General features: G+C 41.0%; 1 protein-coding gene across 5 annotated transcripts in view; it reads left to right on the plus strand.

The window, feature by feature from the left end:
• The first annotated feature begins 419 nt into the window (after positions 1–419).
• The window catches only part of UBE4A (ubiquitination factor E4A), a 40,131-nt gene continuing 19,703 nt past the window's right edge, over positions 420–20,847 (plus strand). Inside the window, exons 1-11 of one of the 5 annotated variants that reach the window (XM_081541096.1) lie at positions 420–489; positions 8,028–8,190; positions 8,952–9,113; positions 12,900–13,154; positions 13,664–13,794; positions 15,178–15,330; positions 15,829–15,988; positions 16,228–16,430; positions 16,771–16,962; positions 17,891–18,224; positions 19,251–19,371. In XM_081541096.1, the coding sequence (XP_081397222.1) occupies positions 13,741–13,794; positions 15,178–15,330; positions 15,829–15,988; positions 16,228–16,430; positions 16,771–16,962; positions 17,891–18,224; positions 19,251–19,371 (1,217 nt within the window). In that variant the 5' untranslated portion in view covers positions 420–489; positions 8,028–8,190; positions 8,952–9,113; positions 12,900–13,154; positions 13,664–13,740. Of the gene's footprint in view, positions 490–8,027; positions 8,191–8,951; positions 9,114–12,899; positions 13,155–13,663; positions 13,795–15,177; positions 15,331–15,828; positions 16,010–16,227; positions 16,431–16,770; positions 16,963–17,890; positions 18,225–19,250; positions 19,372–20,847 lie in introns of all 5 variants that reach the window. The other 4 variants (XM_081541092.1, XM_081541094.1, XM_081541095.1 and 1 more) reach the window with 4 other exon arrangements.

The raw sequence follows: 20,847 nt of genomic DNA on the forward strand, positions 1-20,847 counted from the left end.
TTCAGTTATTGTTAATGCTACTGTTGCTTCACAGACAAAAATGATCTATGAAGAATCATAGAAGCTGTTTCAGTAAGGCAATCGGTGGGAAAAGTAGAAAGCAGAAGTCCGTAAAAGCCTTAGCAGTGCCAGGCTTCACCAGCTCATAGCTATTGCCGATACATGGGTTTCCCAGGCCCGTTTACTTCTACTGAGCTCCGAAACACCCCTCTCCCAGGTAAACGCCGCCCGCCCCCAACACAACCAACCCCAAGGCCGCTTCCGGCCATTTCCGCCCGGCCGCAGCCAGTTAGTGCATGCGCTGTGGAAATGTTTGCGCGCCCGCTCCCAGCTCAGGCCGACACACCCAGCTTCCGGCGCCCAGATGAGATTTCCAAGGCTTGGCGCCTAATCATGACGTCAGCTCCGGTTGCCTTGCTGAATCGGAAGTGGGAGCTCTTCGGCCACTGAGACTGTGTTGTGTCGTCGCCGCTGTCCTTTCAGGCTCTGGTAAGAGAGGATATAGCTGGAGGGGAAGGGATCGTTGAGTCTGCAGTGGGATTTTTTTTTCTTCTAGTCGGATGCCAGTCCAAATCTCTGCACGCTTACCTCCTCCAAATTCTCCTGTCCTTTCCTGAACACTGGCTCTCCTTCATGAACTTCGACCCTGTCTGGTTTGGGAACCCCTTACAGTGCTCCTGTTTCTGGCATTTCTGCCCTCATTGCCATTCCGCTCCTGGAAAAGGCCAGAATCTTGGCCTTGCATTATCTTTGGCTTTCTTTCTCTAGAACGTGCGCCTAGTGGGTAGATCTCCCTGTGCGCCGCGAATCCCTTATGGAACCTGGGGGGATAAAATATGAAAAGTAGACAACAGATACTCTGGTGCCAAAGAAGAGAAAATTAAGCTTGGGTCCCTGTAGTCAAACAGTTGAATCCATATTGCAAGGTGTTGACATTTGTTAAGGCAAGTGATCATTCACCCCTCAAAACTTTCCTGTTACTGTGCTTCTTGAAGCTCCCTCAGCATTTGGGTTTGAAGGACACTTCTAAAATTAAGTAACCGAGCTCAGAAGCTTATATTTGATGGATATTCTCTTTGGAATCAGCTTTTCACTCCAAGAACGAGGATATGTATGTTTAGTCTCACTGCCATAGGCTGTTTTGGTCTCACATGGGAGCCCTCCTCAGATAAAATGGGGCCTAGGAAGGAATGCTGTCTGCTTTGCGACTTGATGAGATCCTTCTAGCTTGATGTAATGGAAGGATCTGTTGGCACATAGAGGCCTGAAAGGATTATTGAATGGAGCATGTAACAGTGAAATCATTTTTTAAATTTCTTTTTCGGTTTGATCTATGTATTACTCGGGGCTTCCCAAGTGGTGCCGTGGTAAAGAATCCGCCTGCTAATGCAGGCAGGCTCAGGAGACTCCAGTTCCATCAGTGCATTGGAAAGGTCCTCTGGAGTAGGAAATGGCAACCCACTCCAGTGTTCTTGCCTGGAAAATTCCATGGACAGAGGATCCGGGTGGGCTACAGGCCACGGGGTCACAGAATGAGACACAGCTGAGCAACCATGTGGGTGCATGCACACACACGTATTACTTGCCAGGAAAGAAGCCTTGTGGAGTATGATTTAATAAAGCTTGATTTTGACAGTCTCATTTTTGTGAAGTATTCCAAGTATTTCTGTTTAAAAGTAATACCAAATCTGATGTTAAAACATTTATGTGGTCATCTCTTTAAAGGCTGACAGTGCCCCCTTAAGAGGATTAGCCATATTCTTTATAAACAAAAGATTAACTTGGGAGGGCAAGAAGATTCTATAGGACTGGAGGTAGACAACTTTTATAAATGTAGAGCCTTGCAGCACATCTATCAGAAATATGTTTTTAAAGGGGATGTATGTATTTAAAGGGGAATTCCCTGGCAGTCCAGTGGTTAGGACTCTGCACTTTCATTGCCAGGGGCCCAGATTCAGTCCCTGGTTGGAGAATTAAGATCCTGCAAGCCTCACGGCCAAAAGTAAATAAATAAATAAAGAGGATGTATTTTAAAAACCAAATCCAAGAACTTCTAAGAATTGGTAGATGTGTCATGCCAAAGGCTGACGACAAGATAGTGCTTTATCTTTGTGTGGTAGTTGAAAGGAGATTATAAATTCCCAGTGAAACTGAATATTAAACAGAATATCAAGGTTCCATTTTATCAGACCTTTCTTTTGGAGTGGGTCACATCTGGGTGCTCTTTTTACATTTGTGAGATCCTTGACCAAATCTAAACTGACATCCCTACAAAGGCTCCATCAAATGATCAGTCCTTTCTTTTCATGTAAAACTTTCCTGGTTGCACAGTTAGCTCTTTTTCGATGAAAATAGTTGTTGCACACATTTGAAGTACATATGAGAAAGATGAGCTTAATGAGGTAGCAGCTGCTACTGCTAAGTTGTTTCAGTCATGTCTGACTCTGTGCGACCCTATAGACAGCAGCCCACCAGGCTCCCCCGTCCCTGGGATTCTCCAGGCAAGAACACTGGAGTGGGTTGCCATTTTCTTCTCCAGTGCATGAAAGTGAAAAGTGAAAGTGAAGTCGCTCAGTCATGTCCCACTCTTAGTGACCCCATGGACTGCAGCCTACCAGACTCCTCCGTCCATGGGATTTTCCAGGCAAGAGTACTGGAGTGGGTTGCCATTGCCTTCTCCATAATGAGGTAGGCAAAGCCCTTTTTGTCTTTCATCATGGATGACAACAGAGATTTATTTCCATTCTCTGTTCTACACGTGCTGAGATATCAAAGGGCCACAAGTGTCTGGCCTGATACCTTGACCTTCCACTGCAACCCAAGACAAACAGTAAAACCTTTACCTTAAAGTAGGATTATGGGTGCTGCTATTGATTACAAGAAGTTCAGGAGTGATTACATGTAAGATTGACTCATTTGATGCATGTTTGGGATTTTGTGTTTATGGAATATACCAGATACAAGAAAAAAATTATTAGGTATGAGCCTGTACTCAGATTGCTTACCTTCTAGTAAGAAAGAAAATCTACATTAGGAATACAATGTAGAAAGTTATAAATCCTGTTGATATAGATAAAATGTCATGGGAAGCTAACTTTTCGTGGGCCATTTTTTTTTAAGTCTTTATGGAATTTGTTGCAATATTGCTTCTGTTTTATATTTTGTTTTTTGTTTGTTTGTTTGTTTTTTATTGTGAGGCATGTGGGATCTTAGCTCCTGGACCAGGGAGGACAAGGAATTGAACCTACACCCCCTGCATTGGGAGGTGAAATCCTAACCACTGGGTTACCAGGGAAGTCTTAAGCTAGCTTTATGTAATGTGACAGTGTATTATTGAGAAAGGAGGAAATAATGCCATTTATGATGATAAAGCCTCTTTATGTCTCTTGATAGTCTTAAAGCCCATATGTGTCCTACGTTCTAATTCTTGGCTTTTCATTTGCTTCCTTTCTGCATAGATGGTGCAGGTGATGCATCTCCTTTGTACTAATCTGAACTCTTCAGCTGTATTTTTAAAAACCCATTTGAACTGGCTCCCACAGTGTAGGGAAATCTACTGGCTTTTTTATACCTGGGAAGGCTCTCTTTCCATCTCACATGTCTTTTCCTGCATGTTGGTTTAGTTTTAGGCTAGACCTTCTCTAGATGGTGGAAAGACAGCAACTCCAGGTTCCTGTCTTACCAGCCTAGCAACCTAAGCAGGAAAAAAAAAGTTCCCTTTTCTGTTGATTTAGCCAAAGACCTGAAGCTAGTGTTCATTGATTCTTTTAGGTTGGTGCAAAAGTAACTGTGGTTTCTGCATTGTTGAAGTTTACCATTTGATATTGGAATACATTCTTAAATGTGGTTATGTTATACATCATTTTGATGTGCATTTCTCCCTTTTTTCTTGCTAATGACTTATTACTTGCTATCTATTTTATATTTATTTTAGAGTATGTAAATAATGTTAGACAAAACCAAATTCGAGTGATTTTCTTATGCGAGTTCAAAATGGGTCGTAAAGCAGTGGAGACAACTCGAAACATCAAACTCATTTGGCCAAGGAACTAACAAATGTACAATGCAGTGGTGGTTCAAGTTTTGCAAAGGAGTTGAGAGCCTTGAAGATGAGGAATGTAGTGGCCAGCCATCGGAAGTTGACAGCAACCTATTGAGAGGATCATCAAAGCTAATCCTCTTACAACTACATGTTTTAAGAAGTTGCCAAAGAGCTCAGTGCTGACCATTCTATGATCATTCAGCATTTGAAGCAAATTGGAAAGTTGAAAAGGCTTGATAAGTAGGTAGGTGCCTCATGAGCTAACCGCAAATCAAAAAAGTCATCCTTTTGAGATGTCGTCTTCTCTTATTCTATGCAACAGCAAAGAACCACTTCTCAATCAGATTGTGACATGCAACAAAAAGTGGATTTTATATGACAACCAGTGATGTCCAGCTCGGGTTGCACTGAGAAGAAGCTCCAAAGCACTTCCCAAAGCCAAACCTGCACCCAAAAAAAGGTCATGGTCACTGTTTGGTGTTCTGCTGCCAGCCTGATCCACTACAGCTTTCTGAATTCCAGAGAAACCATTACATCTGAGAAGTATGCTCAGCAGATTGATCAGATGCACCAAAACCTGCAGTGCCTACAGCTGGCATTGGTCAACAGAAAGGGCCCAATTCTCCACAACAGCACCCAACAACACATCACACAACCAACGATTCAAAAGTTAAATGAATTGGGCTATGAAGTTTTTGTTTTTTTTTTTTAATTGAAGGATAATTGCTTTACAGAATTTTGTTGTTTTCTGTCAAACCTTAATGTGAATCAGCCATAGATATACATATGTCCCCTCCTTCTTGAACCTCCCTCCCATCTCCCTTCCCACTCCACCCCTCTAGGTTGATGCAGAGCCCCTGTTTGAGTTCCCTGAGACATACAGCAAATTCCCATTGGCTATCTATTTTACATATGGTAATGTAAGTTTCCATGTTACTCTCTCCATCTCTCTCTCCTCCCCTCTCCCCATGTTCATAAGTCTGTTCTCTATGTCTGTTTCTCCATTGCTGCCCTGCAAATAAATTCTTCGGTACCATCCTTCTAGATTCCATATATATGCATTAGTATACAATATTTATCTTTCTTTTTCTGACTTCACTCTGTATAATAGGCTCTAGGTTCATCTACCTCATTAGAACTGACTCATGTGTTCCTTTTTATGGCTGAGTAATAGTCCATTGTGTATATGTATCACAACTTCTTTGTCCATTCATCTGTTGATGGACATCTAGGTTTCTTCCATGTCCTAGCTATTGTAAACAGTGCTGCAGTGAACATTGGGGTACATGTGTCTTTTTCAATTTTGGTTTCCTCAGGGTATATGCCTAGGAGTGGGATTGATGGGTCATAGAGTGGTTTTATTCCTAGTTTTTTAAGGAATCTCCGTACCATCTTCTGTAGTAGCTGTATCAATTTGCATTCCCACCAACAGTACAAGAAGTTTTGCCCCATCCACCATATTCACCTGACCTCTCACCAACCTACTAGCACTTAAGTCTTCAAGCATCTTGACAACTTTTTGCAAGGAAAACAATTCCACAACCTGCAGGATGCAGCTCACCTGACCTCTCACTGACCTACTAGCGCTTCTTCAAGCATCTTGACAACTTTTTGCAAGGAAAACACTTCCGCAGCCTGCAGAATGCGGAAAATACTTTCCAAGAGTTCATCAAATCCTGAAGCATTTATGCCACAGGAACAACAAATTTATTTCTTGTTGGCAAAAATGTGTTGATTGTAATGGTTCCTATTTTGATTAATAAAGATGTATTAGACCCTAGTTATAATGGTTTAAAATTCATGGTCTGAAAACGCAATTACATTTGCACCAATCTAATAATAGGCCTTGCTAGAGAATCGGTGCCCACTCCTGAATCAGTCCCTTTGGCTAGAGAATGCTGTATTCTTTTTGGCCAAGCCAGATTCATATGCCCATTCCTAGAGCTAGTGGGTAAGGTCATCCCTTCTGAACACATGGACTGGGAGCAGAGTGGATCCCCAAAGGAAAACTGGGGGTGTCATGTTGAAAAATTGATATTTTGGAGACAGAAAAATAAAAAGAGCTCACTACACTTTTTGCATTCCTCTAGGTACCTCAGGATAGAGATAGGGTGGTGGTCAGCTAACAGTGACGCGATTCTTGGTGCTTCTACATGAATTAAGGGAAATAAGTAAGGGCAATGCCAAAGAACGTTCAAACTGCCATACAGTTGCATTCATTTCACATGCTAGCAAGGTAATGCTCAAATCCTTCAAGCTAGGCTTCCAACAGTACATGAACTGAGAACTTCCAGAAGTACAAGCTGGATTTAGAAAAGGCAGAGGAACCAGAGATCAAATTGCCAACTTGCTTTGGATCATAGAAGAAGCAAGGGAATTCCAGGAAAACATCTGCTTCATTGACTATGCTAAAGCCTTTGACTATGTGGATCACAACAAACTGTGGAAAACTCTGAAAGAGATGGGAATACCAGACCACCTTACCTGCCTCCTGCAAAACCTGTATGCAGGTCAAGAAGCAACAGTTAGAACTGGACGTGAAACAAAGGACTGGTTCAAAATTGGGAAAGGAGTACATCAAAGCTGTATATTGTCACCCTGCTAATTTTACTGCTATGCAGAGTACATCATGGGAAATGCCAGGCTGGATGAAGCACAAGCTGGAATCAAGATTGCTGGGAGAAATATCAGGAACCTCAGATATGCAGATGACACGACCCTAATGGCAGAAAGCAAAGAGGAATTGAAGAACGTCTTGATTAAGGTGAATAAGGAGGGTGAAAAAGCTGGCTTAAAACTCAGCATTCAAAAAACAAAGACCATGGCATCCAATCCCATCACTTCATGGCAAATAGATGAGGGAAAATTGGAAACAGTGACATTTTATTTTCCTGGGCTCCAAAATCACTGTGGATGATGACTGCAGCCATGAAATTAAAAGACAGTTGCTCCTTGGAAGAAAAGCTATGACAAACCTAGACAGCATATTAAAAGGCAGAGATATCACTTTGCTGACATAGGTCCATATATTCAGAACTGTGGTTATTCCAGTAGCCATGTATGGATGTGAGAATTAGACTATAAAGAAGGCTGAGCACCAAAGAATTGATGTTTTCAAACTGTGGTGCTGGAGAAGACTCTTGAGGGTCCCTTGGATAGCAGGGAGATAAACCAGGCAATCTCAAAGGAGATCAACCCTGAATTTTCACTGGGAGGGCTGATGCTGAAGCTGAAACTCCAATACTTTGGCCACCTGATGCAAAGAATCAACTCATTGGAAAAGACCCTGTTTCTAGGAAAGATTAAGAGCAGGAGGATAAGGGGGCAACAGAGGACGATCTGGATGGATGGCATCACGGAATCAGTGGACATGAGTTTGAGCAAACACCGGGAGATAGTGATAGGGAAGCCTGGTGTGCTGCAGTCCCTGGAGTCACAGAGTCAGACACAACCTAGTGACTGAACAACAACATTGCAATGTTTAAAGAGCAGGAAAGACCTCGCAAGGATTGTTAATTCCAGCTTTAAGTATGCTGTCTTTCTTTTTTGCATGATTAAGCTCAACTAAACTATACATAATAAAAAGTAAAATACATAGAGCAACATCTAACCTTTCAGTTCTCTGAAGTAGTCAAGTCCAGCAGCATGCTGAGACGAGACTAGACTGTCATTACAGCTCAGTAACCATTAGCTTTTAGGCAGAAAGCTCAACAGAGGAGCATGAAGCAACAGGTAGAGATGCCCCAGAACTGTCAAAAAGTGTTATAGTCTCTCTTCGAAAGAAGAACTTTTCCAACTTGTATTAGCTTTTGTTAGTGTGATTCCGTAAGGAGTCTTAACTCAATTAAAGGTAAACCGAATGTTCTTTTTTCCTCCTGCCTTAGTGTCCCTGACCCCACTCCTTCTAAGATCTCTGTCCTTGTAGCAGTTCAGCATCCTCGTAAGCAGAATATTCATACCCTTTGTCTCTTCTCACCCTTTTCAGGGTTGTATTTCTATGCTGTGGCCTTACAATTTCAGAAGGGGAGAAAGCCTTTCAGGGAGGTCTGCTCATCCCGTTATACCCCTGAGTCCCCTTGGCGCTTGGATGAGGAAATGTTATCAGAAGAGTGCAAATGCAGGCTCAGTCAGCTCTAAATACCTTTGAGGTATATATCTATTTCATATTACACAGCAGGAATTGTGTTTCTTCAGTATTGTAAAAACTAGATAAACAGGGAAGGTTAAATGTAGAATTAAGCAGAGACCATTTAGTTCTTGGAGAAAGAAACATCAGTAGTCATAAGCCAGGAAGTAGAGATAGATTGCTTACTATAGATTTAAAACCCATGGTATGTTCCCAATCTGATTCCTATCCTGGTTTGCAATTCCACCTCTGACATACAGGCTTCCATTTAGTTTCTGTGTAGCTGAGGAGTTCCTGGCTCCAACCCTTAAGTCACAGAAGCCTGAGCAAGCTCAAGCAACCACTTTATGCTCATGCTGAATGAGAACTAGTCAACCAGCCTAGAGATTGATGGGAAATCCATAGTTTTTGTCATGTTTAAGTGCCACATTGTTGTTACAACTAGTAGCTCAGTTTCCTCTTTGACTTGAATCATCCTCTCTATTTAACCTATTTTTTTTAAAGGTATAGCAAATAGAACATGTCAACAGATAAATGCATTCCTGAGCATCTTTTAAGTTTCTTGGTTTTAGCCACCCCCAAATCAGGCCAGCTTGTCCAGTTGGTCAGTTTGTAACCATTTTGTGAAAAATGCCTTGAATCTTGGAACAAAAGTTGGCAAGTCTTACCCAAAGCCTTTTAAAATGTACCATGGTCAAGAAATGGGAAAAGAAACAGCTATGATTTTATCACAATTGTCGTGTTATCTGCCCTGCCGTGTCTTAATACCTGTCCTTTCTATAGCCCCTCCCCCTAGGTCTGGATGGAGGATACTTTAAAGTGAAATGACAGACCAGGAGAATAACAACAACATCTCAAGTAACCCCTTTGCTGCTCTTTTTGGCTCCTTGGCTGATGCCAAACAGTTTGCAGCAATCCAAAAAGAGCAGCTGAAGCAGCAATCTGGTAAGTGGAGGAGCCAATAGCAGCGGATGAGATGACCTAGAATGGGGTCTTCCCAAATTAAGTATTCTTTGGGTCCTGAATTGCAACTGGAATTTGTATTTAGGTCAGAAGTTGGTATTTTATTCGTGTTTGTTGTTTGGTTGGTTTGGGGGACTTCTCCCCGTCCTATCCCTGGCTTAAAAAGACCAGAGAACAGATGGTTCTTGAGTAACAGATGCCCGTCATGCTCCCAAAGCTGTCAAGCTTTCTTATTTTACAAATCACCTAGTGAAAGATACTTGACAAAGATGCTACAATTTTTTTAACATAGGAAACTGAGGTTATAGTTGTAGGTGTGGAGAACAAGTCACATGCAGCTGTAGACAGCAAGTGTGTTAAAGGAAGACTTAGAGCTTTCTAGCCTGTAGAGAAATGAGATTTGTTCTTAACCCTAGTGCTTCAGAGTCTTATCTCAAGCAAAATGCTTCTTTCGTTACACTTTCATAGCTTACTGCTTTTAGAACAGACTTCTAGGAAAATCTGATCCTTTCCCTTCATGTGAAAAAAATTAGGACAATATCTCACTAATCAGAAAAGTGATTTTCCTCATCTGGGATCAAAGTAAAGATCAAGTCTAGCTTCCTCCCTATAGGTAATATATGAACTAGAAGAATTAGGATGCTATTTCCCAAATATATTAGTTTTCTGAGGGTATGCACAAACTTTCAGGGCAGAGATTGCTCCCTTTCTCCTCCCTCCAAAAAAAATAATGGTGTTTTTATTTTTAGGAAAGGAGAAACATTGATACTTTGCCTTTATTTTGTTTATTTCAGAAGTGTTCAGATATGTACACTTCTGTGTACATATAGCCTTCCTCTCTGATTAGGATTGAATAAAAAGGAAGTGAGAGCAAGACAGATGAGTAGTAGATAGAGATGGATGAAACAAAGAAGAAATACATGTAATGCTGACCTTTTTAATGTGATGGAAAGAGGCAGCTCTGAGTCTCAATCTCTGAAAACTTTCCCAGATTTCTAAAACATAGGCCCAGAATGGGAACCCTTGGTTTAGGAGATTGTAGGAGATTGAAGAGTGAGGAATTGGAAAAATAAGGAAATGAGAAAACAATTTTAAGTACGTGGTTGAGGGAAATTTTGCTAATCAGCACCTGTCACTCTTGGAATTCATAGGAGACCTTCATGGTATAGGAATAGAGCAACTGAATACTCATCCTTCTGGCCATAAACAGATGTAAGGCTGGCTAGTATTGGGAGCATTGCAGTGGGAACAAGTCAGGTGCATGCCCTTCTGTTACTATTTTGGCACCTCATCGTCTTAGTTTGTTTACACTGAGTTTGCCCAGGTCACCAGGTCTAACCTGTTTTCCTCCAGCAGTTAGTACTCTAACAAAACCTTTGACCTCCTGTACTGAGCTTCACTTTTGCTCAGTTCACCACACTGAAGCAACTCTTGCATCTGAGAATTTTGCCAAGGCTTTCAGAGTAACCATTTTATCAGCAGAGGAAAAAAGCAGATACAGGCTTGCATGTGGCTTTTAGTGAGCAACACTACTTATACATCCCTTTAGCATCAGTGCCATTCTGAGAAGCTCTCTTTTAAGTTGCTTTATAAAAAATTAAAAGGATTCTATCAATAAGAAAAAAATAACTAATTGAAAATGGGGAACAGTCTTTTGGACTCTATGGGAGAGAGGGTGAGGGTGGGATGATATGGGGAGAATGGCATTGAAGCATGTAAATTATCATATGTGAAATGAATCGCCGGTCCAGGTTCGATGCATGATACAGGGTGCTCGGGGCTGGTGCACTGGGATGACCCAGAGGGATGGGATGGGGAGGGAGGTGAGAGGGGGGATCTGAATGGGGAACACATGTACACCCGTGGCGGATTCATGTCAGTGTATGTCAAAACCAATACAATATTGTAAAGTAAAAAAATAATAATAATAGTAAAATTTTTAAAGAAAGGAATCATCTAAGTCAGAGCTTATGGAATGAAATATATGAATAATAAAGGGAAGTTGCATCATGAAAATAAAAAAGAAAATGGGGACAATTTATATATACTCAAATTACTTTAAAAAATCCAATCTAGCTAATAATTAGAGAAATGCCCATTAAGACAACAATTAGATAGTTTTTAGTCTGTGCAGTTTGTGAAGCTTTAAACAGATACTCTCTCATATACTGGTGCTGCTGTTAGTTGCCAAGTTGTGTTTGACTCTTTGTGACCCCCCCATGGACTGTAGCCCACTAGGCTCCGCTGTCCATGGGATTTTCCAGGCAAGATTACTAGAGTGGGTTGCCATTTCATTCTCCAGGAGAAGATCTCCAGGGGATCTTCCTGACCCAGGGATCAAACCCGAGTCTCCTGCTTTGCAGGTGGATTTTTTACCATTGAGTACTGGTGAAGCCCCATATACTCATAGCCATGTGAATTATAGTAGTTTTGGTTTTCTTTTTTGCTGCACAAGGTCCAGCTGTGGCACACAGGTTCTTTAGTTATGGCATGTGGGATCTCCTGGAGAAGGAAATGGCAACCTACTCCAGTATTCTTGCCTGGGAAATTCCATGGACAGAGGAGCCTGACAGGCTACCATCCTTGGGGGTTGCAAAGAGTCAGACGTGACTTAGGGACTAAACAAAAACAACAAATGTGGGATCTAGTTCACTGCTGCTGCTGCTAAGTTGCTTCAGTCGTGTCCGACTCTCTGCAACCCCACAGACGGCAGCCCACCAGGCTCTCCTGTCCCTGGAATTCTCCAGGCAAGAATACTGGAGTAGGTTGCCATTTCCTTCTCCAATGCATGAAAGTGAAAAGTGAAAGTGAAGTCGTTCAGTCATGTCCGACTCTTAGCGACCCCATGGACTGGAGCCTACCAGGCTCCTCCGTCCATGGGATTTTCCAGGCAAGAGTACTGGAGTGGGGTGCCATTGCACTAACCAGGGATTAAATCCTGGCCCCCTGCATTGGGAGCATGGAGTCTCAGCCACTAGACCACCAGGGAAATCCCAGAGTAGTCTTTCCGAGAGTAATTTGGTAGTACATATATGTTAACTTTTAAATATTCAGGCTTTTTAATCCAACAGTTCTGCTTCTATGAATTTATCCTACAGAAGTGCTCATACAAGTGCACAAAAATAATAAGTTATATGTGGTTCAGTGTTGTTTGAAATCATGAGAAATTGGAAACAATCCAACGCAGAAGACATAAGAGACGTGGGTTCAGTCCCTGGGTTGGGAAGATCTCCTGAAAGAGGGCATGGCAACCCACTCCAGTATTCTTGTCTGCAGAATCGCATGGACAGAGGAGCCTGACGGGCTATACAGTCCATGGGGTCGCAAAGAGTTGGACACAACTGAAGTGACTTAGCACCCACTCACATACCGTGACAGATGTTAACCTGATTTATTGTGGTGATCATTTAACAATATATACAAATATTGTCACGTTGTACACTTGAAACGAATATATGTCAGTTATACCTTAATTTAAAAAAACAAGACGTTGCCTGACTTGCTGCTGCTGCTGCTAAGTCGCGTCAGTTGTGTCCGACTCTTCGCAACCCCATGGACTGCAGCCTACCAGGCTCCTCCGTCCGTGGGATTTTCCAGGCAAGAGTACTGGAGTTGGGTGCCATCGCCTTCTCCAGTGGCCTGACTTGAAATGTTCACTAATAAGTTAACATCCAAAATTAACCTCCCCCCTTGGTGACATTTATCATGTATACTTGGTTTCTCTTAAAGAGAGGATTGTAACTGTTAATGACTTACATTTTCTGGCAGATGAACTCCCAGCCAGCCCAGATGACTCGGATAATAGTGTGTCAGAGAGCCTGGATGAATTTGATTACTCTGTGGCTGAGATCAGCCGCTCATTCCGTTCACAGCAGGAAATATGTGAGCAACTCAACATCAATCACATGATCCAGAGGATCTTCCTCATCACTCTGGACAACAGTGAGTTACAGATTTGCAGCCAATGGATTCACTACTCTGCCTTTCCTGCTTGGGCTAGGGATTCACTCTTAGAAACTTACTGTATCTGATGATTAAACAAATCCACCAAACTCCCAGGAACACGGGTTTATTTATCTTTTCAAGGAAGCTTTTGTTAAAGCAGTATTTTGACACACATACAACTTTCATTTCTGTTTTTATACTGACTGGACCGTGTAGCTGCTGCTGCCTTTTCTACTTTAAAAGGGCTATGGGAATGGTAGCCAAGTCTGTTTTCTCCTCAGGGGTGATCGAAACATTTTGATGCAAGCCCCAAGAAGAATTAGATAGTGTTTCCCCTCTGTGCTCTGTCTGTAGTTAAACCCCCAAACTACTGCTGATGTCTGGGATTTACTGTTTAAATGTCATGATGTTAGGTTTATAACAAAGCACGTGCTCTTTGGGGTGGGGGTGGGGGGGTTAAATCTGTAGATACTGTTCTGTGTGTCAAAATCACTCTGATATTACCTGAGTCAAACTTCGGATTCGAGAGAAATGCTGTCAAGATCAGTTGTCTGTGTAAGGCAGAAGCATTATCCTTAACCTATCAGACTAAAACCATTTCTCAGGTGACCCAAGCCTGAAAAGTGGGAATGGCATCCCCAGCCGGTGTGTGTATTTGGAAGAAATGGCAGTAGACCTGGAAGATCAAGACTGGCTTGATATGAACAACGTAGAGCAGGTACCATTCTTCCATTCCTTCCATGAACCTTCAGTAAAAATCAGCCATGCAGCTGAATTCTGCTCTCCATTCTCCAACCGTGGCTTTCTTAGCTCTGTCTCTTATACTGTCTGTGTTGTCCCTCTTTTGGATCTGCTCATCTACCCGTGGTCCCATGTCCAAATCTACCCATCCTGCAAGACACAGTTAATAAGTCATCCCGTTTACAAAGTTTCGCCTGGTATAAGTTGTTATTTTTTCTCTGGGCTCTTACAGTAATCTCTTGCATCTCTTACAAGAATTGTCTCTTTCCATCCCATGTAGTGGTTTCTTTATGTACCTCTCTTCTCTCTCCCATAGACACTTAACTTATTGAGGCCAAGGCCCCTCTCTTTCTTTATATCTTTTTCAAAATCAAAACTACATTCTACCTTACAAGTGCTTAATTAATATTAAACAGATGAAAGTTTGGTAGGGAAGACACTTGACAACTTGTAGTTTAACTTCATACATTTCAACTGTCTATATAAAGTCTGAGTGAAATCAGCAATCATGAAGAGTAGATTTCATATATAAGTTTAATGTCTCATTCTCCACACCATTCAACAAATATTTTAATGCTTACTCTGTGCTTGGGGCTATGCTATACACTTAAGCTTGCTTTAGGATAATGATATAAACAATTAAATTTGTATACATAATTTTTTTTAATTGAGGGATAATTGCTTTACAGTGTTGTGTTGGTTTCTGCTATACAACAGTGTGAATCATCTATAAGTATTAATATACATATATCCCCTTCCTCTTGAGCCTTCTCACCAACTCTCCCCATCCCACCTCTCTAAAACTGAGCTGAACTCCCTGTGTTATACAGCAACTTCCCACTAGTGTTTTATTTCACACATGGTAGTGTATATATGTCAGTGCTCCTCTCTGAATTCACCCCACTTTCCCTTTCCCCCCCTCTGTGTCCACAAGTTCATTCTTATATTCCTGCCCTTTTTCCCCTCTTACATTCTGTGATTCTCATTATTACCTGTATCAAAATTATCTTTTATGTCTTCATGTTCTAAAATTAACTTTGCAGTGGACAGGGATGGAGGTAGATAAATCAGGAGTTTGGAATTAATAGATACACACTACTATATACAAAATAGGTAAACAACAGAGACCAACTGTATACCACAGGGAACTATATTCAATATCTTATAATACCTATAATAGAAAATAATCTGAAAAAGGATAGATATGTGTGTGTGTGTAACTAAATCACTTTCCTGTAACACCTGAAACTAACAGAACATTGTAAATCAACTATACTTCAGTAAGAAAATAAATAAAAGTGTAAAAGTAAATTAACTTTGCAGTGATTTAGTATTTTTGTTTATTTGTTTTTCCTAATAGGCTGTCTTCACTCGCTTATTACTTCAAGATCCTGGCAACCACTTGATTAACATGACTTCTTCTACAACATTGAATCTCTCTGCTGATCGAGATGCAGGGGAGAGGCACATTTTTTGTTACCTTTATTCCTGCTTTCAGAGAGCCAAGGAAGAGGTAAAGGAATCACTGCCATTAAGTACTCTTGGGTATGACGTAACCCAGAGAGTTGGATCGGTGTCTTTTATATTAGTTTGTATATATCATAGTGTATCTGAAACTGGATATCAAAGGTCCTGTTAGTTTATGTTCTGAAGTTTTAATTTCTCCTTTTCTGTGGCTTGGGGTCTTCCCCTTCCTCAATTAACAAGTACCTCTTATTATTCTTTCTACAAACATCTTAAAAAAAATCACCTTTATTAAAAAAAAAGATCTGATAAATTCATTTCTACTGAGGTGTGTATAACAGAGTAGACTAAGCTTGATCACTTCCAGCAATAGAATTTCTAAGAGGTGATTCCTTAACCCAAGGAATGAACTCTCATGGCTTTTCAAGCATCCACAGGAAAGCCCTGTTGTTTTGGGACACAGTGTCTTCCCCTTTCTGTTTGCTGTATCTGCCCTTCTGCCAGGTCACAGAGCTAGCATCTTCCCTCTCTTTGTTGCTGTTTCCAGATTACCAAAGTTCCAGAGAACCTGCTACCCTTTGCAGTACAGTGTAGGAACCTCACTGTGTCCAATACCCGAACAGTCCTTCTCACCCCAGAGATCTATGTTGACCAAAACATCCACGAGCAGCTGGTAGATTTGATGTTGGAAGCCATCCTAGGAGGCCGTGAGTACATAAGCAAGATCTGTGAGCGTCTGCATTTGATTTCTGTAACATTCCTCTGATTGCATTAAAAAGCCTCAGAGTCACTATGGTTCCAGCATAAATGAATAAAAAGAGCTCACCTCTTGACCTTTGGGTTTCAATACCAGTAGAATTATCAAAAGTTCAGCAGAGTAAAGAGCTGTGTGTAAAGGCGTATAGAAATTCCTTTGGCCTCCTCTCTTTCGTTTGTCTTCCATCAGATTTTGAAGGTGTAGCTGAGTTTCTGGATGAGGTCATCGAAGCCTTGATATTAGATGAGGAAGTTCGAACATTTCCAGAAGTCATGATTCCAGTGTTTGATATTTTATTGGGCCGAATCAAAGATCTAGAACTCTGCCAGATCCTGCTGTACGCGTATCTGGACACTCTTCTCTATTTCACTAAGCAGAAGGATATGGCCAAGGTAGGTCTGAAAGCTCATATGTGTTCAGTTGAGTTGGAAGCTTATGCTTCCCTGTCCTGAGGGCAGTGTAATATTACCTATTGTGTAAGAAAGGTACAATGGTTCTTACATAGCCTTTTTTTGTTTTGTTTTGTTTTTTGGCTACGCTGTGTGGCTTGTGGGATCTTAGTTCCCCAATCAGGGATCGAACCCACATCCCCTGCATTGGCAGGCAGATCCTTAACCACTGGACCACCAGGGACATCCCAGTTGTTGTATAGTCTTAACTCTTTGAAGCTCTCTCACCCCATCACTTACTTCATCATATGGACAATTGACTAGGACTTGTCTTTTCCTACAGGTTTTTGTAGACTACATTCAGCCCAAGGATCCAAGTAATGGGCAGATGTACCAGAAGACCTTGCTAGGAGTAATCCTGAATATCTCCTGCTTATTAAAGACACCAGGAGTCATAGAAAATCATGGCTACTTCCTGAACCCATCTCGTTCCAGTCCCCAGGAGATCAAAGTACAAGAGGCCAACATTCATCAGGTGGAGCTGTTTCCTGGTGCATTCCAGTCCCCAATCTCTTAAGTATTGTTTCCTCAGGAAGCAAATGCAGACAAGGCTGCTTGAGCCTCTTGGGAAAGCAGATTGATCTGGGTGACTCTCTGCCGTAATCGTGTAAAGAAATGGCCCTCTTTTTAGCATGCGCTAAGAGCAGAGGACAGACCCTTGTTTGGTTCAGAATAAGCTGCTACTATTCTTTGCCCTGTGTTGTAGCACAGTCACCTGCTCTCAATTCTCATTTTCCTCACCAAGGTATTTCTTATAACTTCAGCTTCTAAAATCTTCTGAATGAACTCCAGCTTAAAAGCCAAATTGTTTTCCTTTTCCTCCTTTCCCCTATGTCATTTCTTTGGGCTTCCTAGCATAAATTATATGGTAGAAGTCTGGCCATCATACGGCAATCAGTGGTTGAATTGGGGGCAGTTTAAATCTCCCATCATCACACCTTTCTAAAGCAGAGGTTGGCAAATTATAGCAGTGGTCAAATCCAGCCTGCCGCCTTTTTTTGTAAGTAGTTGTATTGAACCTAGCCATACTTCTGTGTATTGTTTGAGGTTTGACTTTATGCCACAGTGGTAGAGTTGAATAGGTGCTACAGAGACCATATGGCATGCAAAGCCGAAAATAGTTAGCATCTGGCCTTCTGAAGAGAAAGTTTACCAACCCCTACTCTGAAGCTATGTAAATGCTAGCTGTAGTTTGGCAGCTCATCAGGAAGACTTACACGTGCCCAGAATTATTATTTTTTTTTAAATCAGAAGTGGGGGGGGCAGGGTAAGGCACAGGGAGAGTAAGGGAAAGATGAGGATTCCTGTATTGTTGGAAATGGCCAGTGGCTGAGGTTTGAGAGTAACGAATGTTAGGATTGTGCAACTGGAATGTTCTGTGGTTGTGTTTTCCGGTTAAACAGTTCATGGCTCGGTTCCATGAAAAGATCTACCAGATGCTGAAGAACCTACTCCAGCTCTCTCCAGAAACCAAACACTGTATCTTGTCCTGGCTCGGAAACTGTTTGCATGCAAACGCAGGCCGCACCAAGATTTGGGCCAATCAGATGCCAGAAATCTTCTTCCAAATGTATGCCTCGGATGCCTTCTTTCTGAATCTGGGTGCTGCTCTCCTGAAGCTATGCCAGCCATTTTGCAAACCCAGATCCTCTCGGCTCCTCACCTTTAATCCTACTTACTGTGCCCTGAAGGAGTTGAATGATGAAGAACGAAAAATAAAAAATGTACACATGAGAGGTAGGGGGGAGCTGGTCTTCTCAAAACTGTGTGTGTGTAACATAAGGCCTTCACTTCCATATCCTTTTCCACAAAGGTCTCTCTTTCTCAAAGAAGATAAGGCAAAAAGAAAAGCTATTATAAACTTTTAAAAGACAGACTTTTAAAACTTGATAGTTTTAGATGTTATGCTTTACTGAGGCCTTCTCTCTGAATTTGGCAGACTTGGATATTCACTCATTCATTCATTCTTAGGAAAATGAATAAAGGACAGTCTCTGTCCTTTTTGAACTCAAAGGCTCCAAAAGGAGGCAGATATGTTAACAGATCATGATAATATGGTCTAGGGCTAAGCTATAGGAATCCAGAGAAGGGAGTAAATGATGAATTCTGCAGAAGGTTGGAGGTCTTCATAGCTGAGTCTTGAAAAATGTGTTGGGTTTATCAAGCAAAGCAGTCCCTTTTATAGAGGAAATAACTATGAAGGTACAGAGCTGTGAAACATCTTAACTAAGGAGCATTAGGAAGCTCCACATGGCTAGAACACAGGGTAGCTGGGGGAAGGGGTATGGAGGAAGAATATTGAAGCCAAATTGGAGAAAACTCAAATAATACAGAAAAGTGAAAAGAAGAAAATAAACCACTCTTAGTTCTACCACTCAGAATGAATCTTAATTATTATGTATTTCCTCCCAGTTTTTTAACTCTTCTAATTATAAAAGTAACATGCTCAAAAGCAAATAATCTTATATACAGAAAAGCACAGAATAGTAACAAATGATTACCTATCTCCTGGAAAAATCTATCATTCCTTTTAATTTTTGGTGATTTCATGACCAAGCTAAAGAGATTTAACTGCGTTTCTATAGACAGAAGCTAAAAGACATTTTTAGACCAATAGAGTAGGAATGTTACAAGATCTGTTTTTAAGAAGATATTACTCAATTCACTGGAAGCAGGATGGAAGTTGAACTAGAATAAGGGGACACTGGAGCCAAGATAGATGTCTATTGCAAGACATTTACTCTTCCTTTTCATTTCTTTGAGGTTTGGACAAAGAGACCTGTTTGATTCCAGCTGTACAGGAGCCAAAGTTTCCCCAGAGCTACAACCTTGTAACAGAGAACCTTGTCCTGACAGAGTACACCTTGTACTTGGGATTTCACAGGTAGCTCCTCTGATGTCATTAGGAAAGAACTGTTTGGTTGTGTTGATATCAGAAGGTTAAAAGTGAGTCTTATAACAATCTCACTTTATTCTGAAGGCTTACATTAGGATCTACTAGGAAAAGGGCATTACACGCATTAATCTTTGTCTAGATAAATTGGCTTTATCCATGTACCTTGAATTTATTTTGCATTTTTGACCTGTTAAACTTTTTTAAAAATTAAAGATACACTATATTATATAAATATAGTGTAATGATACAGTATGTATTTCTCTCAATCTGCACATTTTTAAATCACTATCTTCCTTTTGTCATCCACACAAGTGGAATTTTCATTTAATATTTCACATTCTGCTCTTCGGTTTCATTACTTATTATGCCTGATGAAAAAAGAGAAAGCTTTATTCTATGGTATAGAGAGACAAAATTGACAAAAATTAAATGTTTTAAGAGATTTCAGAACAATCATAAAAATCTGTGTATCAAAGAGGATTCTGGATGCGTGAAAATTTGAAAGCTAAGGTGTGTAACTTCCGAAAATGGTCTGGTTCTGGCTAACCACATGTCATTCTGTGATTTTTTTTTCCCTCTCTGATTTAGCTGATTGTGACAAGCATAAATAAGGGGGAAAAATAGCTATTCACTCATAGTCTATAGGAAGGCGTATTGAAGACAGCAATTTTTAATGCCTTTTTGGGAAACTTAAAATGACATAACATTTTTCAAAGCTCATCAGATTTTTCAAAAAATGAAATTATGTCTTTACTAGAGCTACTTTCTCTGTCATTGATATTTTAAATGAGACAGTAGATAACAACTTACCACATATTTATTAACCTATTAAAACACAAAAATGAAAGTCATCTAGTTTCTCATTATTGGCTAGCTAACCCTAGACATCATCCACAGGGCCAAAGAGAATGAGTTTGGACTGTACACGCAGACACAACTCTCCATGACATTGAACTATGGGTCTTCCTTTCATTAGAGAACATTTGGATGACCCTTTTTGAAGAATCACTTAATTTTATATTGGACATCCGAGGACTGGAAGCTGCTGTTAGGTTGCATTCCAGGTGGCTTCTGGTTTATATGTGGTCATTGCTAATCTGGGAAGTGCCTGGTGGCTCAGTCTGTAAAGAATCTGCCTGTAGTGCAGGACACCTGGGTTTGATCCCTGGATCAGGAAGATCCCCTGGAGAAGGAAATGGTAACCCACTCCAGTATTCTTGCCTGGAAAATCCCAAGGACAGAGGAGCCTTGCAGGCCTCAATCCATGGTGTTGCAGAAGTCGGACACGACTTAGTGACTAAACTACCACTACCATCACCACCATTGCTAATCTGGATTCCATTCTCACCAGCTTTAGTTCTCTACTAACCGTGAAAAGACTGTCCATATATCCACATCCAAGTACAATCATTGCCCTTGGGTGGTGTCAAACTATCTTGTACTTTGCCTAATCATTATATATCG

Source organism: Giraffa tippelskirchi, chromosome 11 (genome assembly GCF_054371585.1).
Source record: "Giraffa tippelskirchi isolate mGirTip1 chromosome 11, T2T-mGirTip1v1.2.pri, whole genome shotgun sequence".
Taxonomy (NCBI): Eukaryota; Metazoa; Chordata; class Mammalia; order Artiodactyla; family Giraffidae; genus Giraffa; species Giraffa tippelskirchi.